The following is a 23,748-nucleotide window of genomic DNA, read 5'->3' as shown; positions in this document are numbered from 1 at the left end:
GGGGCCTGAGCCTCCTGCTGAGAGTAGGGAGATATATGACTAGATTGCCTGCTGGTGGAATAACCAGGAGTTTCCTATGGCAGAAGCAGTTTAACGCTCCTGAAATTTCTGAGAGGACATGGAGGTGAGGTTTGTTTGTATATGGAGACACAGACCCACCTCATCACACTTTAAAATAGTTTATTTTGGTTGCGAAACTGTAATTGTCTTAAAACAAAATGACAACAAATACAAAAACGAAACAAAACCCCCCAAAAATAAAAAAGACAAGTTTGCCAAATAAGTTAATTCCCCCCCTCCCAGTATCAAAAGTGCAAAATAGGTACCTAGTTCTCAGTCCTACTTGTCAGGCTGCACTCGAGTCCTGGCTCCTGGTTGCTGTGGGTGAAGGGCAGAGACAGGGACAGGGAAGAGTTTGGGAACAATCTCCACTCTGGGGCCTGTATCCCTTTGCCTCAGCTCTGAGCACTGTGCCATTGCTCAGATCTCACTAGGAAAGTGCACTAGGACCCAATCTCCTCAATCTTTGGATTACAAATCACCGTGTGTGGAACAGAATCACAAGTGTTCAGAAAATGATGGGGTGATGGCTCACGGCTGCTGGGAGAGGGCAGATCCTGGGATAAGCAGCTCTGACCGTGGTCTCAAGACAGCAAACACCTGGGGTGCCACACTGGCACTGCAGCCAACTAAACTAGGGGCAGAGCAGCTTGGCTTTTGCTTCAGCTTAGGCAAAATTTCCATAAAAATCCAGGAGCTGTGCTCCTGTCCAGCCCCAGCCAGCACTGATGGACTGATGCAAGAACTCCCTGGCTGAAAGGGGAGGCTGTACTAAAAAGAAAATAAACCCAATGATTCTGGCAGCATACAACACACAGTGGATGTGAAGGCCATAAAGCCTTCTTCCCTTCCTCAGGGTGGGGCTGAATTCCCTCACTGTAGCATAACTAGGCACTTTTTTTTCATGAGTTGAGGGTTTTCTCCTTGTTTCTGATCAGCTGAAGAAACAGCAGAGAGCCAGAGAGCATTCTTCTGCTACTGCAAATGTTTAAGATGTTATGTGGAGCTTTCTGCTGGGCTAAAAACTATTCCAACCACATCCTGCATGGCAAGCTGTGGGAAAAGTGCAGGAGTGCTACAGTGATTGCTCCAGCCAGGTGGAAGTGAAGTCTAGAAACATCAGGCTCTCTGTCAGTGCTGCCTGTGCACCCTCACAGGAGCTTCACAGGAACTCCTGGGCAGGGAGAAGACATCACTTTCCTTCCTTCCCTCTACTTTAGTGCCTCATTCCATGGCCCAGAGTGCACTGGGCTGGAATTCACCTACCTCACATAGGGATCGTTTGTACCATCACAGCCTTTATTTGAAGCACATTGTACAGGGGATCTGAGGTACCTCTGGGGGTTGGAGCATGCCAGTCTGCTCCCAGGATGGGGAAATGCAAGGAGGCAATTAGGGGATGTAGGGAGTGCAATGGCTGGAGCATTCCCAGCATCTGTGCAGGATCAGCAGCTAGCTCAGGGGTTGGCAATTATTCCTACTGTCTGGCTGCTCTGCTAAGATGGTAACTAAAGTGGCAAGGGCTGAGACTGGAATTAACACCATGTGTTCACTGAGTGCTCTGTGCTCCAAGCCCTGTGGCAAAGGCCACTGGCCCCCATCCCTGTGCTTTGGCAACGCTGGAGCCTGATGGTGCCACAGGGTTCCATATCCATGGAAGGAGAAGGCCTGGGCGCCAGTGTCAGCCCTGGTGCAGTGAAAAGGAAGAACAAACCTCACAGGATTTCAGTCCTTGCCACAAAGAGAAGTCCTGCTGCCTTGCTTGGTCACTTGAGGAGTATTAAGCAGCCACGAGGCTGCTGCTTATCCTCCCTCTGCCTTACCCAGGGGCACCCTTTCCCTGTGGTGCTGGAAGCAGCTGTCGGGCACTGCTACAGCAAAGCAACGTCCAAACCCAGGGCTCTACAGCTGCTCTAACCTCACACACCCCCAATGCTTCCAAAAGATGAAAGAAATACCCAAGCAAACAAACAGAAAGCCACGGGAACAGCCTGAGTGTGCAGAAATGGAGGTTTGGGGTAAGAAAGAAATGGGTGAGAGGCTGAAACCCAACATCTCAACCTCCAACTAAACCAAAGGAGCTTCACACGCACACAACAGTCTGATTATACAGCACTTCTGGGACAACATTTCAAGAATACAATCGTTGAAGGATGAGGTTCCTTGATACAAAGGAAGGTTGGTTTGTACTACAGCTGGAAAGGTGTTTGCAAGGAGTGCAGGTGACTCCCTGGCAGCTATGCAGAGTTTTTTACACATCTACTGGCTCATAGCAGCTCACGCCTACAATCTGAGGACGCAGGTAAAGTTATGGCTCTAGGATACATTGTCTAAAATCGACAAGCAGAAAAGGCATCTGAAAAATGAACGTGACATTTAAATGACTCAACACTTTGACAGTATTTTACGGCTGTGCCCTTTCCCTCCCTGTTATGGTTCAGCCAGTGAAGCTGCAGGTGGAACCATGACACGAGGAGCGTGAAACATGCAGATCGCCCACGAGCCCGCACCACGGGGTGGTCCCAGCTAAGGTTTGCTACAAGGGAGATGCTCCTAACCAGATTCTGCATCACTTACCATGGGGAAAGCCGAGAGAGTACCACTGCCTGGTCGGAGGAAGCCTTTCAGAAGGGCAGGGCCTGGAGGGTCTGCAGGGTCTTGCCAGAGTTACACCATGCACCATGGGCTAAGCACACGGGGACGGGGAGGGAGTACCGTGACCCGGTCTGCGTCACCAGCCACAGCTGGTCCGGACCCAGGGAAGTCACTGATTTCTTCAACCGAGGTAAAACAAGAGGTGGGATGGGGGCGACTTGGGAAGCAGACGTGGCAGGACGAGAGGGGCACAACGGACCTCTGGGCTCTTGGGTTGTACAGCATCCAAACGCACAGCAGGGCGGTGGAGGGCACATGGGTGCGCTTGGCTGCGCTCCTGGGCTCCAGACATGGGAGGTGTGTTTTAATTGCTGGCCCCAGGAAAGTTCATCTAAAACCTAAGGTCCATTCATCAAGCTTGTTTGAATATTCCTGGAAAGAGCTGTCCCTTGTCATCTTCATAAAAAGTTTGTCCCCTTAGAATCTCTGTAAAATTCCTCAGTCTAGTGCAGGCCATGAGGGGATATAGAACCTCTGTAAGGAACCCTCTAGAAGGCGTTCCATCCAAAAGGACAATTTGTGTAATTTGTTTTTAATGGATCTAGATCCTGGGCTGCAGGAGGATTTCCCTCTGGCTTCCGCGTGTTGTAAAGCATCGTAATCCTCACATGATCCCAGGGTTCCCCCCTCATCCCCTGATCTGTGAGGCTTAAAGAGGCAGAAGTATTTCTTGTGACCGTTCAGAGCCAGGACATAGCCCGTGTAGTCACGCTCGAGGAAATGCTTGTCATACTGGTTTGGGATGGGGGCCGCGTCCTGCGCAAACTCCAGCAGATACTCCAGCCACTCTCGGTGCTTGTCCAGGCTGAGGAAGGAGAAGTGAAGAGAGCTGCTCCTTGGGGAAGAGCAGAGAAGATATTTGGATTAGTATGTGTCCTGGGTCTGGCTGGATTCCTACTGAACAGGTAAGGAATTGTCAACAAGGGCAGGGCAGTGCTGTGTAGCCACAGCTCCTTTTTCCGCTCAGTGTACGCAGCACTGTCGTGCTTTCTATTTGTCAAAACATGGGTACAGTCAAAGTGGCACCAGCACCTGACCCCTCTTGGCCACCACCACGAAGTTTGGCTGGGAACAGCCTCTTGGTTTTTGGTGACTCATTGCCACTGATGAGGGCAGAGGCTGCTTCGATCACCAGAAGCATTCACTGGCAATAGAGCCCCCCACGCTCCTCACATGTCACCAGAGCAACATTACACAAGTGCTTAATACAGCAACAGAAGTCTGGGAGAGGGCCCAGCCTACCCTGTGAACATGTAGACTTCCAGGGCGAACTTCTGGAGCAGGGGGGTTTTGGTGGAGTTGGACAGGATCAAGACGATGTTCATGTGCCCTGGCCTCAGGCGCACCAAGTTACTGGTGTAGTTGATGTCCGTTAGCTCAGTCACCTCAACAAAGCTCTTTTTGGGAATCCTGCTGCAACAAAAAGACCAAGTGAAAGGGGGGCAAAGGACTGGGAGCAACTGAGGATGGAGAAACTGAGTGCATTTGCTAGCCCTTTATGCTGAGCCATCCCTGTGCCCTGTAGCAAAAGCCAATGTTACTGATGCAATAGCTTGGTTTGCACCTCTCTCAATGAGTGGGTCACACCTTTACCTCTCCCCTGAGGATGCTGTCTTGGGCAAACTTGGTGGGAATTCTTTAATAAGCAGATTAGTGTCCCCCAGTCCTTGCTGGCTGCGTGCTGGCTGTGCACTGGTCCTCCTTCCTTGCTGTGCCTGCACAATCCTGCACAACAACTGCACTATGTGCAACTTCAGCACTTCTCTGCTCTTCACTAACGCTCCCCGCACAGGTGCTCCCTGAGCAATGCTTCTGCAGAAAACATTCTGGAAAATTTAGACAGGGAACCTGTTACTCTCTTTGCTGAAGCTCGCGTCATTCTTCTCTGTCTTTGCCGCCGTTTCTTCTTTCCCCGAGGATGGAGTGTCCCTTGTGTCACTCGAATCACTGCAGAGGAAGGTGATTTTGTGTGTGTTTAAGGCCTTGAGGTTGGGCTGAAGAGCTACCCCTGAAGGCATTTTGGTGTACACTCACCTGAAAGCCTGAACAATAACGGTGCCAAAGAGAATGAAGAGCGCAGAGAAGAGCAAGGACAGGAGTGGCATCATTTCTCGCCTGAGGGAAGATGTGCAAGCAGCAGTCAGGTCTGTGAGTTCACATTTTCTGCCTCAATTTCAGTTCCTGCCTATGTCAGGTAACACTGTGTGCCTTCCCCAGAAACTCAGCTTGTTTCTTGGGTCTTAAAGGCCGTCATGTTTTTGAGTACTGTCCTGCTCCCACCCAAAAGGATGCTAAAATTGCATCTGTTTTAAAATAAAGGTAACAAGGAAGCAACGAATACCAACAATGGATGCCCAATCCGTACCAGTTACTGTGAAACAAACTGTCCCACCAGTCTGAGATGTAGTCCACTGTGGAATAGAACCATCGGATAAGGAACATCTGTTTGAAAAGAATGAAAAGCAAAAGACGAAATGACAAAACTGCTATAAAGAGCCCCAACAGGTTTGCAGCATGCCATGAGATTCCTTCTGTAAGCAAGAAATCTTTTAAGAGTTTTGCCTTGTTATTTTAAAATATAAATAATGCCTCTGAACAACCATAATGGGACTGTCCACAAAGGTAACACGAACGTCAGGCATCTGGAAAAGCTGTGCACTTACAGGAGCAAGCTCATCATTCAGGTCTGCCACAACAGTCTCTGATGACAGAAGGCCAGGGTCTGTTCTCAGCTGATCCAGGAGATCCAGGAGGATGAAGTTGTCCTCTTTGCTGCCTTGCCAGGCCTCCTCCAAGGCTTTAAAGACGATCTTCCCTGCATTATTTCGTCTCTCCAAAATGACCACCTGGATGAGCCAAGAGCATGGCACATGTCAGAGAGGAAGGGGCTTTTGTTTTCTTCTAGACAGATAAATAATTTCAAACCACTTCCCAGAATCAGATGTCAGATCAAGGTACAGCATCAATTAAATGACAGGCTAAGAGAAGAAGGGATTAAAAAAATAAAAGGAAGCCCTCACAGCTGATCTTCCGTGATACTTCTCCTCATCCATCAGCAAGGAGTCTGCAAATTCCGGCTGCCGATCACTGTAGATGTGCACAAACCTCAGCGTGTCTTTTGTGTTGGCCACAGCAAAAGTCAAGAACGCCTCATAAGCCTCAGCAAACTTCTCTCCTTCCTCGGTAAGCAAGACCACGCAGTGCCTGGGTGACACAACAAGATGCGGGATTAAGAGCCAGTCTGGAGGTGAGAGGGAATGACCAACCCCTTTCCTCTCAGCAGAACAATCCTGATGAGCCCGAAACCTCTCTGACAGTGTGGATAATCGAGCATGATCCAATGCAGTCATTGCTCTTTTCCTGCAGAATCAAACCAAGTAACTCTAAGAGCAGCCCCAGAGCCTTGGGAGTCAAAATGGGAACACCTCACTTACTTCCGCTGACGATGAGACTTCTTCACAGGACACAGCTCCTGGAACAGCCTCTGGCTGGTTAGCCTGGCCACCATGAGGAACTTATTCTGGGAAAGGAAGTCATCAATGAGCTGCTTCTTCATTTCTCGTGCCTGGCAAGGACCAAGAAAGCAGAAGTAGGAAATGAGCAGGAAGAGGAGGAGAAAGCTGTTGGATGTTCCTGGAGAAGGCTGCCAGCCCTTGTGGTCATCCCTGCAATCACCCAAGATGTTCTGAGGCCCCAAGACTGGGAAGTTACCTGTGTCCTCACCCCCCAACTGGCTGGAGTGCCCCAAGCTTCCCTTGTCCTAACACTCTTCCTCCTCCTCCAAAGCCTGAGTTTAGGTTGAGAACAAACACTCTTCCTCCAAACTGCACCACTGACCACCCCCTCATCACCAGCTCGGTCAGAAGAGCTCCGTGCCTGTTTTCCCTAAGCTCTTGGAGAGGGCTCTGAGTGATACCTGCACAACGTCAGCGGGCCGGTCGATGTGCTCTTTGAAGATCATCATGGTGGGAGTGTAGACGTTGATGTTGTACTGGCTGGACAGCTCCTCGGTGCCTCGCAGTCCGACGTACACGTAGCCAAAGGACAGGTAATCTCGGTAGGCAAAGGCCGTCAGCTGGGCAGGAGGAAATCCCCAGCACAGTTATGTTACAGAGTAGGCATTTTCTCCCCAAGTGCCTGTGGTGACCTTGCTCCAAGAACACATTCCGCTGTTTGAATCCCACCAGATGTGCTGTGAGAGGTACAAGCCCTTCCTCTCCCTCACTAAACCAAATTTTGCATCCCCTTAGTCATTGTGCCAGGAGCCTTCAAGGATCCACAGCTTTGTTTACAGCCTGACATGTTGTAGGGTGGCAGGGGCTTCTTAAAAAAATGGGATTTTCAGCAACCCAAATTAGGTATGACACAAACATTTCTCATTCCCAACAAAGGTTGTGCACCTGCGTTGCTGCTACCTCTGAAACAAATCCGCACCTTCACATTTGTGAAGGGTAACTGTGTCAGGACGAAGAAACAGACTCCTTACAAAGCTGGTCACCTGGTCACATCATTTAAAACCTGCACAAATCACCTGGCTCTCCTTGAACCAGTCTGGTGTCTGGAGGCATTGGTTCACTGCTCACGGCAGTGGCGTGTTGTAATTTGGAACATCTGGATTTATAAACAAGTCAACAATGCAGTGAGAGAAATGACATTACCTTGTATAACAATGGCACAACTGGCATGTGATCGAAGAGCAGCACATGGGGCTTGTTGTCTTTCCTCCAGTGGGACAGAAAGCGGATGTAGTTTTTATCTGTAATCTTTAGACAGAAGCAGAACATCAGTTTAACCTCTGAGCTGTCAGACGCCAGCAACACTCTGCAACGAGGTGTCTGAATGAGGGCTGAACCTGAAAAGGCTGTCCAGATGTTGCAGGAAGCAGACAGTGGGTTGGTCTTTCCAACAGATATTCCTGATTTATAAATTAATTAAAACCATCACTCTTGTCCTCCCTCATCCATCTTAGTTATTGCAGTCTCTGTTGATGCCATTCCAAGTCAATGCCAACATCACTGTTATTCTCCTGTTTGTTGGAACCATATTATTTATATATACATAAAAATGGGAACCCAAGGGTTAAAAGAAGACACCTGATAGCTCCAGTAAACGTGCTCTGTTTCAGGTGTGCTACCTCTCAGAAAGGACATAAATGCTGCAGTTACTGTAGAAGGGGAAATGCCCCCTATTTTGGGGGCGAGAAGTCCAATAACTCCAGTACCCAGAAGACAAGTGAAGAGTCTGTTGGGGAAGGTGACCCTGGTAAAGATCCCAAGGGAAAATGAGGTGAGGGGAACAAGGCCATGAGCAGAGACTAGGCAGGTGAGAGTGCTGTGGAGGCTGACCCAGCCATATCACAGGGGTGGTGGGTGTTTTAGGCCTCTGTCAAAAATTACCAGAAGGCTGAAACACAGGAATATTTTATCAGTTAGGAGATTTTACTTATGATTTTGAAAGGGCTCATGCTGCCAGTTTGTTTCAAAGATCTGAAGAAAAACTGGACAAAACAAATGGGACTCAGTGTCAGTGAGTTTTAGCAGATGTGACCTATGAGGTAGTGAGTGGTCCCTAATTTGCTGGATGAAATGCCAAGAAAGCAGGAGAGAAGTGAAATGCAGCAGGTCCTAGGGATAGCTTGAGTAGAGCACTGGCAGCTGTGGGGTGTCACAGCTGGGGTCAGCTGCCACTAGAATCACTGGTGTGACTATGTAGTAGCAGGATCCTCTTTTCAAGGACTAGTGTTACAGAGCTGTGGGGTGGGAATGCTTCTGACAGCTCCAGGGTTTGGAGCTTTGTGCCACAGATCAGTTTGGAGCCTGAATTAATCAGATTAACCACCAAAACAGCCAAGGAGAGAGGGATCTCCAGGCAGAGAGGAGCAGCAGCACCTGACACCCCCGCTAGAACCTACCTTTTCAACAAGATTCCCTGGCAGGAGGTTCTCCACAAACTGCCGCAGGTTTTCCCGAATGACAGCATTGTGGAAGAAGGTTATTTTCCCATTAATGAGCCCCAGCAGGGTCGGAGTACTGTGGGCACCCAGATGATGGGCGAGGCGCCGTTCGTACCCCGCGTGAACGACGCCGATTCCTGCTCCTGGAAAAGGAGAGCACCAGGTTCACCTGTAAGATCCCCCACAACCCAAATGCCCAGTGCAAAACTGATGACCTGCTCCTTTGCCTAGCACCCTGCTTTGGAGTTAGGAATGTTTGGGAGAGCATTAGGATAAAACCCTGAGGAAATCCATAGGGTCTAAACTAGGTCACACAAACCTGAAGGCAAACCACTGCAGCCTTCCCAGGCGAGGGACACACACCCAACCCCTACAACCTCATCCTTACCCAGAGCCTCCAATTCCTGAGCAACTTCCTTCCACACGGGCTCGATGTGGATGCAGCTGAAGCACCAGTCTGAGGTGATTTTAATGAGGTAAGGTTTCTTGAAGCTATCTGGCACGATTTCATTGATGTAGTGAGAAAAGTGGAGCAAATACTTCTCGTCGGAGGTGTCGCGCCTCTCGGAATTGAAAGGAAAATGGAAGAAGGACTCATCAAAATAGAAGCCATCGTGGAAGCGGTGGAACTGGCGATGCTGCTGCTGAGAGAAGCCCTGGCTTTCCCCAGCATCTCCGTAGCGATCAAAGTTTGCCCTCTTTTCCTCGTTGGAGAGAATCTGGAAAGAAAATGATGGAAAAATGATTGCCTGAAACCATGAGGGGGAACTGCCCTGACTGTAATCCCTCAGTAAATAACGTAAAGAATGTGCAGTCTTTGCTGCACATCAGACAGATAAATATTTTGGAAAAGGGAAGCATCACATCCTTCTCAGCTCACTGTGGTAAATAAGGGTAAAAAAACCCTCAAAGCCCAAAGGAGCCCCTAAATCCAGACTGCTGTACCCACGTCTGTTACCAACAGCTCTTCGGGTCTGAACATCCTGTGTTCTGAGCACAAACACTCTTTTCTGGCTTTTGCTGGTGTCTCTTTGAATCTGGAGGGTTCAGAAAGTGCCAAAAGTTTCACTGAGCAGCCAAAAGCCCTATAGAGAAACTGCATTTTTTAGCAGGGAAATAAGGATTTATTTTGATTTCCATGGGCTTGGCTGCCACAAACTGGAGCGACCAATTTCCAGAATGTGCAAATAACTACTGCTAAGAATAATTTGAGGTGACTAAATCCCTGTGATGATGAACGTTGCTTACATGACCCCAAAATGCTTTTATGTATGTGTGACACAGTGAAGACGCTGGTCAGCTGGGCAGGGCTTGAGGAATACCCACTCCTTCCTTCTCTGAGGCTTTTTAGGCAGAGCAGGGCAGACCTGTAGCAAAGTATTTATAGCAGAAACCATGCTGGTGACCCCAGTGGCTCTGTCAACAAAGCTGAGCAAATTTTTTGGGTGGGCAATGTCCACCTCCAAAGAGTCAAGCACCTTTCCCACAAAGAAATACACTGAAAAAACACAAAGCCATGTATGGAAAATTAAGGTCACTTAATGTTAATTATACCAGGAGTTCACAGGAAGCACGTGTTACCTCATAGGCCTTGCTAATCTGGATGAATTTGTCCTCTGCACCCGGGTCCTTGTTTTTGTCAGGGTGCCTGTGGGGCAGAACCAGAGGAAAAAGAGGTCACTGGGGGAGCTGTTGTCCTCTGTTTGGAGGTGAGGAAGCTATGGGCAGGGAGGGCATGCACTGACATCCCCAAGGCTGAGATCAGATTTATACCCAGCACATGTTATCCCTGCCCAAACCCCATCTCAAAATGCAGCACTGGGATGTGGGCTGTGTGCCTGTGGACCTGTCCCTCTGTCTGCTCCATCCCAAGCAGCCTGAGCCCAGGACACGGAGTGTGTCTCCTTCCTAGTTGCAATGCCTCCCTTGGCTGCTGCCCTACATAACTACCTGGTTCTTCCTTGAATCACCTCCTGCCATGGCCTCAGGGATGTCTCACACACAACAACATGGGCTCTAAGAGCTGCAGGTAAGCCTACATTATTAACTTTATTTCTATGCCATAAGCCTGCCCCTCACCACACACCACCTGCATGAGGGGTGTGACATTTGGGCATCCAATACATTTCCCTTCCACAGCAGAGTGAGTGAATGGCCCTTGGACATCCAGCTATCAAGCTGAGACTTCAACCCTCGTGTATTAATAGTTCCCAGGGAGAAATTTTTCTCCCCACAGCCAGACTCCAAAAGAACATTTTCTGCAATCACTTCACTCTGGGAGAAGTTTTTCCGCTTGTAGTCAGACTCCAGGAGAACTTTTCCCCCCACAGACAGACTCTGGGAGAACTTTTCTCCCTATAGACTGATTCTAGAACTTTTTCCCTTTGTAACCAGACTCTGGAAAAACTTTTTTCCTGTAGCCAGACTCTGCGACAATTTCCCCCCCACAGCCACACTCCAGGAGAACTTTTCCCTCTGTAGCCAGATTCCAGGAGATCTTTCTCCCACCCATAGCCAGACCCCGTGAGAATTTTCCCAGCCTATCCAGACTCTGGGAGAACCTTCTCCTCTGCAGCCTGATTCTGGGAGAACTTTTTCCTTCCTAAGCAGACTCTGAGCGAACTCCCCCCCCCGCAGCCGGACTCCAGAGGGTTTCACAGCACTATCGCTGGCCTGGAGCATCTACGCGTGTCAGGCTGACCGCCGGCCTGCGAGGACGCCGGGGCGCACAGCCAGGCGAGGCGGCTCCTGCCACCGCGGGCTGCGGGGCCTGGCGCTGTCACCGGACCGAGGCCGGGATCCGCTCCCGGGGCCGGGCGAAGGGGGTGCAAGGGCAGCACGTACCATTCCCGGGCGAGCCGCTTGTAGGCCTTCTTGATGTCGGCCTGGCTGGAGCTCCGGCCGACCCCCAGCACGCGGTACGGGTCGAATTCGCCCGGCGCGGCCGCTCCCAGCGCCGGCAGCAGCAGGAGGAGCAGGAGCCACCCGGCCCGTCCCGGCTCCATGGTCCGGCGGGCCGCGGGGGGAGGAGCGGACGTGCCGCCCTCCCGCACCGAGCGCCGCCGCTTCCGGCGCGCCCGCCCGCCGTCCCCATGGAGACCGAGCTCTTCCGGGAAACCGGGGCTGCCGGCGGCGGGCTCGGAGGTGAGGGCCTGCGGAGAGGCCGTGGCAGCTCAGAAGCTGTGGCAGTGCTGTGGGGTGGGTTCGGAATGGGGATGGTGGCAGCCGTGTCCCGGGGGCATCGGGCCGCGGAGGAGATTGTCCCGCTCTGCTCTGCGCTGGGGCGGCCTCACCTGGGATATTGAGGGCAGGTGTGGGCACCGCAAAATAAGAAGCATATTAAGGCGTTAGAAAGCGTCCAGAGGAGGGCAGTGAAGCTGCTGAAGGGCCTTGAGGGGGATCGGAGCGGCTGAGGGCACTTGGTCTGTTCAGCTGGAGGAGACTGAAGGGAGACTCATCCCAGTTACACCTTCCTGTGAGGGGAAGAGAGACAGACACTGATCTCTGCTCTGGTGACAGTAACAGGACCCAGGGAATGGCTGGAGTTGTGTCAGGGCAGGGTTAGGTTGGATGTTAGGAAAAGGTTCTTCCCCCAGAGGGTGGTCGAGCACTGAACAGGCTCCCCAGGGAATGGGCACAGCACGGAGCCTGTCTGAGATCAAGGAGCTCCAGGGGACATGATGTGACTCTTGGGGTGTCCTCTGCAGGACCTGGACTCGGTGACCTATGTGGGTCCCTTCCTACTCAGCATGTTCTGTGATTCTATTTTGGTTTTTTGCTAAGTTATGTTTATCCAAAGTCAAAGACTTCTTGTCTCGTGCTCTGGCAGTAAGGAGGTTCACAAAGGAAACTGGGAGGGAGCACAGATGGGACAGGTGACCTGAACTGGCCAAAGGGATATGTTCCACACCACAGAATGCCCAGTGTATCAACTGGGGAGAGTGACTGGGGTGGAGCTGATCTGGGTTCAGAAAGGGGATCTGACATCAGTCAGTGGGTGGTGAGCAACTGCATTGTGCATCACTCATTTTCCCCGTCGTCGTCGTTGTTGTTGTTTTACTTTGATTCTCCTTCCCATTCCATGGGGTGGGAGGAGAAGAGAAGGGGGAGTTGAGCAAGTAGCTGTGTTGTGCCTAATTTCCAGCTCAGCTTAACCCACCACAGCTAGCTTAGGGAATGTGGGTTGGATGAATGGGTGGTGAGGTGGATCAAGGGCTGTGTGGGTGGCAGAGCTCAGACGGCATCATCCACTTGGAAGTCTGCAGTGGCTTCCCCAAAGATCTATACTGGGTCCAGTGGTCCAGTCTTAATCAACTTGTTTATCAACAATCTGGACAGACTGACAGAATGTACCCTCAGCAGGTTTGGTGATGATATGGAACTGGGGAAGTGGCTGATCCACCTGAAGCTTGGGGGCTGGGTGACACACATGGGGGACTGGCTGATCCACCTGAAGGCTGTGCTCCCATTCAGCAGGACTTTGAGAGGCTGGAGAATCGGGCAGAGAGAAACTTAATGATGCTCAACAAGGGCAATGCAGGTCCTGCCCCTGGGGAGGAACAGCCCCAAGTACCAGCACAGGCAGGGGGGACCTGCTGGAGCATCTCTGCAGGAAGGACCTCATGGTCAATGAGCTGTCCTGGAACCAGCAGAGTGTCCTGGGGGCCAAGAGGCCCTGGGGTGCACTGGGAGGAGCACTGGCAGCAGGTCAGGGAGTGACCCTGCCCCTCTGCCCAGCCCTGGGAGGCACACCTGAGTGCTGTGTTTAGCCCTGGGCTCCTTGCCAGGTAAGGAAGGGCCTGGAGCATCTCCCTTGCTGAGGAAAGGCTGAGGGAGCAGAGGCTATTCAGCCTGGAGAGGAGACACAGCTGAGAGAGGCCCTCATCCCCGTCCCTGCGTCCCTGTTCAGCCTCTGCTCCGGGGCGCGCAGCGATGGCACATGAACAACGGGCAGGAACTGATGCACAGGAAGTTCCATCTGAACATGAGGAAGAACTTTACTGTGCAGGCGACACAGTGCCTAGAGAGGGCGTGGAGTGTTCATCCCTGGAGATATTTTAAAAAAACCCAACAAAACACCAAAACATAAAAGGACGGAATCCTGTTCTGTTTGCTCTGGGATGACCCTTCTGGACCACAGCAGGCCTCTATCAGCCTGACTCCGTGTGTGATTCTGGAAGTCCGAGACAGCGGCGCTTCCGGTAGCGAGCTGCGGTTCCGGGCAGAGAGCTGCGGTTCCAGGGCAGAGCGGCGGTTCCAGGGCAGAGAGCTGCGGTTCCGGGGCAGAGCTGCGGTTCCGGGGCAGAGCTGCGGTTCCAGGGCAGAGAGGTGTGATTCCAGGCATTGAGGGGTTTGAGCAGCAGCTCCGGGAAGGAACCGGCGGCGGGTCTGAGACAGAGGGGCCGGTGCGGGGCAGAGCAGCGAGTCCCGGAAGGGACCGGCGGTGGGTCCGGTCATTGAGTGGCGGCACCGGGCATTGAGCGGCGGCTTTAATAAGGGACCGGCGACGGCTCCGGGGCTGAGCGGCTGTCCCGGGCAGAGCGGCGGTGTGTCCGGGCATTGAGCGGCGGTCCTGGGCAGAGCCCGGCTCCGGCAGCCCAGGCTCCGGGGCCATGGAGGAGCAGCAGCGGCGGGCGCTGCGGCGCGGGCGGGCCCGGCTGGTGGCGGCGCTGCGGGTGGAGTCGCTCTGGGACCCGCTGGAGCAGCGCGGGCTCTTCACCCGGCCAATGCTGGAGGAGCTGCAGGTGGGCCAGGGAGCGGGATACTGAGCACCGGGGTGGCGCGGGGAGGATCCTTGTTTCCCATGGCGGGGTAGCTCCTGCATCCCCTGAGCCCTGGTGACGGGACTGAAGGGTGGCCCCCATGTCTCCTAACCCTGGTGACAGGCCTGAGAGGGGTGGCTCTGTGTCTCTTCTTGGGCCCAAAGGGGGAACCCATGTCCCCTGAGCCTGGTGACAGGTCAGGTGGGTGGCCCCCAAGTCCCCTCACTCTAGTGACAGACGCGGGAGGGATTGTCCTGTGTCCTCTCAAGTGCAAGGGAAACTCCAGGTCCCCTCACTCTGGTGACAAGCTCCTAGGGGAGCTCCATGTCCCTTTAGTCCTGGTGACAGGCCCAAAGGGATGGCCCTGTCCCCCTCACTCTGATGACAAGGCCTGACGTTGGTCCTTATGCAGATAAGATGTTTGAGAACTGCCCCTCCATTTGCCCCTTCTTGTCCCCAGCCCTGGCCAGTGCCAGGTGTAGGGGTTTCTCTTTGTGTCCCTATCCCAATCTGATGACACCCTTAAGGTGTTCTTGCTTCCCCCCTTGGTTACAGGTGACAGGCCTGGGGGTGTTTTTACCCCATCTTACACACTGGTGACAGCTTAGGGGTGCCTTTTTGTCCCCAGAGGCCAGATTTGGGTGCTCCCTCTCCCCCTTTCCCTCTAGACCCCCTCATCAGGCTGGCTGTCCCAGTGGTGACCATTGTTGTTGGAAGGAGGTCAGGGCTGGGGGTCTGGTGGGGGTCTCTGGATATTTCCACTCGCTTTTGCTGTTGCTTAGCCCATGTCCATGTCCTGGGTGCAGATCCCACATTTCCCTGCTCAGAGTGGTCGGAAGGGCTGCCGAGGCACTGCACAAACCCCTGTTCTATGTTTTTCTCCTCTGCAGAGCACTGGCAGCCGAGGGGAGCAAGCCCGGCAGCTGATCATTGACCTGGAGACTCGAGGGAAGCAGGCTTTCCCTGCCTTCCTCTCCATCCTGCGGGACACTGGGCAGGGCGACCTCGCCGAGATGCTGATCCAGGAGTGCGAATCCTGGCCGGTGCCACCGCAGCTGACGGACCTGCGACCCATGGAGCTGGAGCTGCGGGAGGATAAACAGCATAAAAGTCAGTGCTGAGGGTGTAGTGTGTTTTTGGCAAACAGGATGGCAGCTGGGATTCCTCTCACTGTGGGCAAGAGTCTAGGAAGTCATGATTTTTATTATCTTGGTAGAGGTGACTGTTGGAAGAACCATGGAATCCTAGAATGGTTTGGGTTGGAAGGGACCTTAAAGCTCATCTCATTCCACCCCCTGCCATGGGCAGGGACACCTTTCACTATCCCAAGTTGCTCCAAGTCCTGTCCAACCTGGTCTTGAACACTGCCAGGGATGGGGCCTCCACAGCTTCTCGGGACAGCCTGTACGTCCTGCTTTTCAGCAGTGGAACCTTTTGAGCTCATACTCATCTTCTGTATTTTTGTCCCATGCTATTACAGATGTGAACCCTCATGAACGTTTGTCTATCCCAGTCCAAGCCGAGAGTGAAAGACCTCGAATGCCTTCTGTGTCGGCCTGGGGTAAGCCACATTCCACTCCTAGAGCCACAGCATGCCAAAGGCTTGTTTCCAGTGTGGTGGGAAGAAGAAATTCGTATGTGTTGGGAAAGACATGAACTCTAGGAGTGTGGTCTTGTTGTGGAGTGGGGTGAACTGAATCCTGTGCCTGTTTTGTGTTGTAGGTTCTGCTGTTGACAAGAGGAGCCGTGACCAGGTTAGTATTTGAGAAGGCTGAGAGTGTTCCCTACTAGGCAAAAGCTCTGTGCCTCCTGGGTGACTTGAGAAAATATTTCTGGAGGAGCTGGTTCTCACTTTGTTATACCTGAGCAGTTCTCCAAGGCTTTAACAGGGCCGATGGTCTCAGAGTGGATCAGTCATTAGCTACATCCTCCTTAAGATTACCACAGTGACAACACAAATTCTTGGCTCCTTTTGGTAAGGTTTGATGATGATGCCTAAAAAAATTTCCCAGAAATGTCAACTGGCTGTTGGACGTGCTACAGATAAAGCATCAGCTGGTTTTCCACAAAGGCTTTCCCGAGTTTAGTGGGTTATTTCTTGTTCCCAGCTGCTGATGAGAAGATGTGTGTGGAGAAAGGGTGCTTCTACTCATCCCTGGGACCAGAGAAATTAAAAAGCTGTGAAATGAGCCACTTTAAGGACTCCCATTCCTCATTGGCATTGTATCCTGCTGGATTAGCCAGCAAGCATTTAGAATAAGAGGGAGTTTAATTGTGACCTGTCCCTGGCAGGATTATGAGATGAAAGCGGATCCCTGCGGACACTGCCTGATCATCAACAACGTCAGTTTCTCCAGAGACTCGGGTCTGTCCACCCGAGAAGGGTCTGACATTGACTGTGAGAAGCTGGAGAGGCGCTTCAAGGCCTTGCGCTTCACCATCCTGACCCGGCGGGATCTGAAAGCTCAGGTGAGGCTGGGTGTGTCCTGCTGACACGAGGGATGAGAGGTCAGCCCCTGGAAGCAATGGGAATGCTTTAGGGGATGTGTCTTGAGTTAGCAGCACACCAAAAACCTCCCACAAAGAAACAATGAACCACTTGCATCCTCTTTATAGTTGCGCCACAATTGCAGAACAGGAGAGGACCTTGCACATTTTCATCCCTCTGCATGAATTTTGAATCCTTGTTGAGATTTGTAGGGATTTGGTGATGCTGTGTTTTTGGGATAGCTTGGACAGCTGTGTCATGTCTGTCTGTGCCGTCCTTGACTGTTACTGGAAGTGTCGGGGGGAACTTGATCATCTGAAAGTAAAATATTGTTCTCTGCTCACCCACCAGCTCCTGGTCAAAAGCAGTGGATTTCATCACATAAATTATGTGGAAATGTGCTTTGGTTTGTGGTGCTGTGTTGTAAAGAGTGTAGAGAGGTGACAAATCTGTGTGATTAAAGCAGCCAGTGTTAAATAAGGGCAGAGATGCAGAAATACTCACTCTTTGCCAATGGCTTCTGCTAGCTGTACTCAGGGCTCATGTTACCCTGTGGTAGAGGTTGACAGGATCCATGGCAGTGCAGTTAGAACAGGGTCTGGCAGTAACCTGTGACTGACATATGGTTCAAAAGACTCTCATTGTGATGTTTTCCACGCAGGAAATGGTGTTGGAGCTGCTGAAGCTGTCTCAGCAGGACCACAGTGCTTTGGACTGCTGCATTGTGGTCATCCTTTCCCATGGCTGTCAGGTGGGTTTGTCCCATCTCTCCCTTTGTTCCTTTGCTGTGGGAAGGGTTAATTCCCTGTCCTGTGGTCTCACACAGGGTGAGAGGGAAGTGGTCTGTCAAAACCTTGTTCTGCCATTGCAGTACATTTTAAAGAGTTACACCCTTACTCTGGGTTAAAGAAAACAGGAGCTTCTCTGGTGTGGTCTGATCCAGTGGTGCTAGTGGACAAGCATTTTCCATTTTGGAAGTTGGGCCTAATAATTTGGAACTGCATGGAGGTCCCACTCAGCCTCATGCTGTGGTGATTCAGTCCTTCCCATTCTCCAGCTCTGACTGGGAGATGCTATTAGCAATAAAGCCTGTTTATTCCAAGTCAGTTCTTAAAGGATGAGGAGAGGCATTCTTTGGAAAATGGTGTACGGTGTGTGCTCGTTGTACCAGAGGATGAAGAACTCCTTTGCTGGAGTATGTGGGATATGAGTTGGATAACATAAGTTGAATTGCTGGGTTTTAGTGCATTTCAAATATCTCCTGGATGTCCCCTCACCCTGACTTGGCCACAGGGATTCCCACAAAGACCAGGATTTGTCCTGGTACCTTTACGCCTTGAAGCACCTGACGGGATGGGCTCCATCGGAACTGGCCTTGCCTTCCCTGTCACTAGCTCCTGCATTTTCCTCTTGCAGACGAGCCATATTCAGTTTCCTGGAGGCGTTTATGGAACGGATGGAAAACCCATTCCCATAGAAAAGATTGTGAACTATTTCAATGGGTCCAATTGCCCGAGTTTGAGAGGAAAACCCAAACTGTTCTTCATCCAGGCCTGTGGTGGAGGTGAATCTTTGTGTTGGCTCCGGTGGCATTGGGCTGTGGAGATGTGATCAGGCTGTGGCTTTGGCTCCCTTTCTGTTCATTAACTGCCCCTCTCTCCAGCTGTCTTCTCACACCAGCTGCCTCTTCTCTTACCATGTGCTGAGAGGCCAGCTCTTCACACACAGTGAGGAATTCTGTATAAACTACCAATGACTTTGACTCAGCCGGTGCAGCCAAACAGCCAAAAATCCTTACTTTGTTCTAGGGCCTTTTTCCTTTTCTTTCCCCCTCTTTTCTAAACATTGATGTACAACTGTAAATCTCTTGGGTGGGATGGACATTAAGAGCTGTCTTGTTGCTGCTTTTTTCAGAACAAAGGGATCAAGGCTTTGTAGTGGATTGTGATTCACCTGAAGAGGAAGCTCCTGGGGGTTCCTTGGAATCCGACGCAACTCCGTTTTGGGTTTCATCGGATAACATAGATGAGCCCGATGCCATTGCCAGTTTGCCCACACCTAGTGACATCTTGGTTTCCTACTCAACTTTTCCAGGTGAAACAGCCTGTGCAAATCCTTTTCTGATTATGGGGGAATTAGCAAAACAGTTGGATCTTCATGGCCAAAGATAGGGGCAGTTCAGGACAACTGGGCTCTGTTGGGAGCGCCAGGAACTTGTTGGAATGTGAACAGCAGATGGGTTTGGCATAACACTCCTTTCTCTGAAGGTTTTGTCTCCTGGAGGGAGAAGTCGAGTGGCTCGTGGTATGTGGAAACGCTGGACAGTGTGCTGGAACAGTACGCCCATTCGGAAGACCTGCTCAGCATGTTAGTGAGGGTAAATGTTTTTTTTGTTCTCCCTTCTGCTGATGAAGGAAATAGTCAGGGGTGTTATCAGTTGGGGCATGGAGGCCTACACTCAAAAAAGGAGTGAGGATCTTGAGTTTAGGGATCGGCTCATTGGAGGTACTGCAGAGAGGTTTAATTACAAAGAAAGCGTCTGGCCTCAATCTGCCAAAAATCACTGGAGGTTTCTCCAGTGAGAAGTAATCTTGGCAATACAGGCTTTAATCCTTCTGAAGAAATTCCTAGAAAATATCATGGCTTTTCCTATCCAAGCTGATGAGATTTGGGTACTCCTATAAGTTTGTCCTGGGGGTGGAGGAGCACAATGCACAGGGATATGGCATGAGTCTGGCTGATCAACATCTTCCTTTGTGTGCCTTGTTGACTCAATATTGCCAAAGTTGTGTACAAGTGTAGGTGCCCCAGATACTTTTTCTGTTCTCCATGGGTAGGAGAAAAGTCCAGTGTGGAGAGAGAGAGGACTTACAGAATCACCTTGTTGTTGTTTTCTGGTTGTTGCGGTGCTTCTTTGGCTACCTTGTCATGGCACCCATTGATTCCCAGGGATGGGGAGAGCATCCCATTCCTCAGCCTCACTTCTATTCCCAGGTGGCACATGCTGTCTCTGCCAAGGGAAGGTACAAGCAGATCCCGGGATGTTTCAATTTCCTCCGTAAAAAATTTTTCTTCACGTGCCGCTGACACGTGGGCTCTGAGCCCCCTGCCAAGCACTGGAGATTCTTCCTGTGGCTGAATGAAGTCTGTGCCCACCACGACTTGGTGTCAGTGCTCCCTGTGGATTTTGTCTGTGTGTCCAGATGTTTGTCTGGAGAAATGTGATCCACGAGCGCTGGCTTTGCCATGGAGTGGAGATGAGATGGAGATTGTGCTGTGCCGATGGGAAATGTTGTGGATGGAGCAGGAAGTCCCTTTGCTGGAGAAGAGAGCCAGAGGAGAGCACTTCTGGCTCATCCTGACACAGCCACACTCGGCCTCAGAGTGTTTTTCTTTGCTGATCATGATATTTGTGTCCAGGTAACTGATTGAGGGGACGAGGGTCTGATGTTCAAGTGAAATGGGATGAGTTTCGCAGTCAGTGTTTCTAATAAATGCAATTAAAGAGCAAATCTTTAGCTGTATTCCCTTGTCTGTTCCATCTCATTGCCATTTCAGCACTTCCTGAAGGCTCCTCTGAAGTGGGAAGAGTAGGAACCTTCATTCGTGTCTGTGCTGCTGTCTGGTCATTTACAATGTGGCTGTGCCAGCCTGTGGAACATCCTGATCCTTTTGAGGAGTCAGTTGGGAATTACAGCAGGAAACTGATGAGGATTCATTGAAATACCAGTGCTGAAGTAAAGTTCTTAAGGAGCTGCTACCATGATGGCCTTGGGTCAGAAATCCTGCATCTGTGTTGGCTTTTGAGGGGGGAAAGCATCCTTGGAGCCACCCTTGGGAGGTGCAGAGGCCTTATGGTAAATCTTTGCTGAGGGGTGCTTGGGGATTCCCAGGGAACCTGGGAATATCCAATCTGCTTTTGCAGTCACTGAGGATTTCCATGCTCCTGTGGGAGCATTTAAGGTGCTTTGATGGTGCTGCAAGAGGAAGCCAGGGCTGCCCTGAGCATCCCAAGGAGGGTCCAGCTGGAGCTGGGGTGTGGCTCTGATGGCCTTGCCTGTGCTCAGATGTTTGTGAGAGCTCATGGTTGTCTCCTTCTCTATTCCCCTTCTCTGTCCCCCAGGGGAGTGGGGCTCTGGGCTGCCATGTCCCATTTTGTCCAGCTTTGTACATAGCATCTGGCTGTGCAGGTGATCCCAGGGCTGATCCCATCTCCCCTGGACCTGTTGTCCTTCAGGAAAGGTGACCCTGCACTCTTCCCCTTGTTTATTTCCCTGCTTCCCTCACTAAGAAAGCATTGGGACTGGGGTTGGGGTTACTTTGGGTAGAGATGGCTCAGCCTTGTCCCTCTCCTTTCCATGACATGGACTGCAGTGGCTGCTCCTTCCCCAGGGCATCTCTGGCAGAGGTGAGAACAGAGTGGGAGCACTCTGGCAGCACAGGTGGGGGAGGGAGTGTGGTGGGGCTGCGGAATGACCTCCAGGACCAACCCAGTTGCCTCAACACCCCCATTATAAATCTGCTGCCATCAAGTAGCCCAGTTATACCAGCAAGATCCCCTGAAACATCCCTGTTTCAGGGGATCTTGCCAAGACACCTAAAACCTCCTTGGGCCAACTAGGGGCCCTATAGCCCCTCTCCAAGATCCCTAGAGACCCCCAGGACCTCAGGCCAGATTCCAGCCACTCTCCCATCAAACCACCAGTCAAGCCTTGAACCCTTTGGCTTGGTGATGGCCATGGATTTACTCTTAGCTGGGAGTGACTTGTGGAGCCTGCCCAGCCTTGCTGTACAATGTGGGGGCTCTCCCCAGCACACAGGCAGAAGCCCAGGACAACAAGGTACAGCCAAGGTACTGCCCCTTGGTTCTGCTCCACCGCGTCCCCTCGAAAGAACCACATGAGACCAGCTTAGCACTATTGCCTTTATCACACTCAGCGCTTGTGCTCCATGCTGTGTCCTCAGTTCGTGCTCATTTTCTGCCAAAGAAAGACATGGGGAGGTTCATGGTGAGACAGCTGGGAGGGCAGGGTCAGGGTGGCCAACCTGCCTGGGGGCAGAGGAAGGGGCACCCACCTCGTTGATCCAGTCAATGTAGGCGGACACCCGGGTGAAGACTGTTGGCTTCTTTTTCATGTTGCAGCCCAGGCCGGAGCCGAAGCTGACGATGCCGTCGACCTCCCAGATCCCATCATCGCGCTGGCAGTTCAGGGGACCCCCAGAATCGCCCTGTGCAGAGAGACAGTGTTGGCCATCGCTCCTGGGCACCCTGTTGGCACACCCCACATCCCACACAGCACCTACCACTGTCATAGACAGGTAGAAGAATTATAAAAGAAAGGCCCTATGAAATCAGACCTCGCTCTGCTAAAATTGCCAAAGCTGGCCTGTCATTTCTTCTAAGTGCAGCTAACAAGTGATTTGCAAGTTCCCATGTGAAGCTATTTTGCAAATAAGAAGTTCGTTTAATGCAACAATCTATTCTGAGGGTGAAAAACAAATGCACCTCTGTAAACAATAAGATTTGTCCCATGAGAACTCACAAAGGGAAAACGGAAACATATCTAGAGAGAGAAAATTTGGTAGACTTAATCAATAGCGCTTAGCAACCTGTGAACTGAATTTTACTGTATTGCTGACCAGTTAGGATTAACACAGTGCCTTCTAATACTTCCTATAAATACGAGTTTTGTGGATAAAGAATGCTTTCTGCATGAAGAAAATGGAGTCTTGGCTAATCTATTCCAACACATGACCCGAGCTCCATCCCCTCCCTCCTGTGTAACTCATGGAACCTGTTTCCCTGCACTGCTCCAGCACCACTCTCAGTCCTACTCTGGGCTGGGGGCAGCTGCCACCCAGCAGTGCCCACACTCACGTTGCATCCAGAGACGATGCCGTCGCCGCCGGCGCACACCATGGTCTCAAGCACGAGGCTGCCCCACCAGTCCCACTTGGAGCAGGTCTTGTAGTCCACCACAGGCAGCAGAGCCTGCTGCAGGATCGTGGCCAGGGGCCCGTTGGCTGCAATGAGAGCCAAAGCTCGTACCTCACACCCTCGGCCTGCAACCCCTTCCCGGGGACCCTCCTGGGGACACCCCACTTACTCCTGATGCGTCCCCAGCCGGTGACATAGCAGGGGTAGTTGTTGGGCAGGATCTTGTCAGCAGCCGGCAGGCAGGCGGCACGGATGGTGTCAGTCTCCTGCACCTCCTCTGCCAGCTTGACCAGGGCAATGTCATTGCTACAGGGGGACATGAACCATGAGGAAGTCGTCCCCAGCTTTGTTGCCCCCCACCCACTCCTGGATACATTCCATCCCTACATGATGAGGTAGGAATCCCAATCCTCATGGACAATCGTCTTCTCCACACCCACGGCCACAGAACCGGGCTCGTCATCCTCTGACAGGTCCTGCATGCCCAGCACCACACGGTAGGTCATGGAAGAGCTGCCAGGGAGACAGAGAGTGTCAGTCCCCACAAGTATCTCACCCTGCTCTTACAGATGCCCCCCAGCACCCCAACACGCACCTGATGCAGTGGGCAGCTGTCAGCACCCACTGGGGGGCAATGAGGGTCCCGCCACAAGTGTGGTACCAGGATCCAGAGCGGCTGTACTGCAGCGAGATCTGCGAGGGCAGAGGCACAGGGTCAGAGCAGGAATGTCCCCATCCCTGTCCCCATGCCCATCCTTGTGCCCCCTCACCTGCCATGGCCAGCTGTGGGGTACAGCGTCTTCACCGCCCACGACGCGGGAGCTCAGCTGCGGTGGCACGGCCGGCTGACCGCATCCGTAGGCTGTGTGACACCCGGCAAAGGGGCATCAGA

The 23,748-nt window shown here is 51.9% G+C and overlaps 3 protein-coding genes across 7 annotated transcripts in view; 1 reads left to right on the top strand and 2 right to left on the bottom strand.

The window, feature by feature from the left end:
* Window positions 1-163: 163 nt before the first annotated feature.
* DNAJC16 (DnaJ heat shock protein family (Hsp40) member C16) lies at window positions 164-11,710 on the bottom strand. Its single transcript, XM_030230639.2, has 14 exons — window positions 11,513-11,710; window positions 10,250-10,316; window positions 9,057-9,387; window positions 8,627-8,811; window positions 7,374-7,478; window positions 6,632-6,790; window positions 6,150-6,280; window positions 5,736-5,919; window positions 5,379-5,561; window positions 5,081-5,157; window positions 4,750-4,830; window positions 4,564-4,662; window positions 3,958-4,128; window positions 164-3,550 (listed from the first exon to the last, which is right to left on the bottom strand). Exons 1-14 carry the CDS (start codon window positions 11,671-11,673, stop codon window positions 3,154-3,156), a joined length of 2,331 nt encoding a protein of 776 aa, XP_030086499.1. The 5' UTR covers window positions 11,674-11,710; the 3' UTR covers window positions 164-3,153.
* A 28-nt stretch (window positions 11,711-11,738) lies between these two features.
* On the top strand, window positions 11,739-22,206 carry CASP9 (caspase 9). Of its 5 annotated transcripts, none has more exons than XR_007779308.1 (12): window positions 11,756-14,412; window positions 15,321-15,540; window positions 15,911-15,991; window positions 16,153-16,184; window positions 16,723-16,899; window positions 17,580-17,669; window positions 18,335-18,482; window positions 18,833-19,012; window positions 19,186-19,295; window positions 20,122-20,338; window positions 20,477-20,775; window positions 22,062-22,206. XR_007779308.1 is itself a non-coding variant. In XM_050982712.1 (10 exons), the coding sequence occupies exons 1-10, from the start codon at window positions 14,281-14,283 to the stop codon at window positions 20,003-20,005; spliced, it is 1,263 nt and encodes a 420-aa protein (XP_050838669.1). In that variant the 5' UTR covers window positions 11,756-14,280; the 3' UTR covers window positions 20,006-20,163. The 5 variants fall into 5 exon arrangements, 3 of the variants coding, with proteins under 3 accessions (XP_050838670.1, XP_050838669.1, XP_018780228.3); XR_007779309.1 differs by having other exon boundaries at window positions 20,477-20,759; window positions 22,062-22,137; XM_050982712.1 differs by lacking the exons at window positions 20,477-20,775; window positions 22,062-22,206 and having other exon boundaries at window positions 19,913-20,163.
* LOC103824333 (chymotrypsin-C) overlaps window positions 21,357-23,748 on the bottom strand; it is a 4,018-nt gene continuing 1,626 nt past the window's right edge. The window contains exons 3-9 of the mRNA XM_009099586.4: window positions 23,627-23,718; window positions 23,452-23,549; window positions 23,244-23,369; window positions 23,026-23,162; window positions 22,797-22,942; window positions 21,995-22,147; window positions 21,357-21,897 (exon numbers count right to left, since the gene is read on the bottom strand). Of these exons, the coding sequence (XP_009097834.2) occupies window positions 21,880-21,897; window positions 21,995-22,147; window positions 22,797-22,942; window positions 23,026-23,162; window positions 23,244-23,369; window positions 23,452-23,549; window positions 23,627-23,718 (770 nt within the window). The 3' untranslated portion in view covers window positions 21,357-21,879. The remainder of the gene's footprint in view (window positions 21,898-21,994; window positions 22,148-22,796; window positions 22,943-23,025; window positions 23,163-23,243; window positions 23,370-23,451; window positions 23,550-23,626; window positions 23,719-23,748) is intronic.

The sequence above is a fragment of the Serinus canaria genome, chromosome 21 (assembly GCF_022539315.1).
Source record: "Serinus canaria isolate serCan28SL12 chromosome 21, serCan2020, whole genome shotgun sequence".
In the NCBI taxonomy this organism is placed as follows: Eukaryota; Metazoa; Chordata; class Aves; order Passeriformes; family Fringillidae; genus Serinus; species Serinus canaria.
This window is presented reverse-complemented; position numbering and strand designations above follow the sequence as displayed.

Coding starts and splice junctions, on each gene's coding strand:
- DNAJC16 (XM_030230639.2), bottom strand. CDS start 11,673: ATGGAGCCGGGACGGGCCGGGTGGCTCCTGCTCCTCCTGCTGCTGCCG. Junction 4,663..4,749: donor GTTATTGTTCAGGCTTTCAG/GTGAGTGTACAC, acceptor CTTCCTCTGCAG/TGATTCGAGTGACACAAGGG. Junction 3,551..3,957: donor GAAGTCTACATGTTCACAGG/GTAGGCTGGGCC, acceptor CTCTTCCCCAAG/GAGCAGCTCTCTTCACTTCT.
- CASP9 (XM_018924683.3), top strand. CDS start 14,281: ATGGAGGAGCAGCAGCGGCGGGCGCTGCGGCGCGGGCGGGCCCGGCTG. Junction 14,413..15,320: donor CAATGCTGGAGGAGCTGCAG/GTGGGCCAGGGA, acceptor TCTCCTCTGCAG/AGCACTGGCAGCCGAGGGGA. Junction 19,296..20,121: donor TGCTCAGCATGTTAGTGAGG/GTAAATGTTTTT, acceptor CTGTGTGTCCAG/ATGTTTGTCTGGAGAAATGT.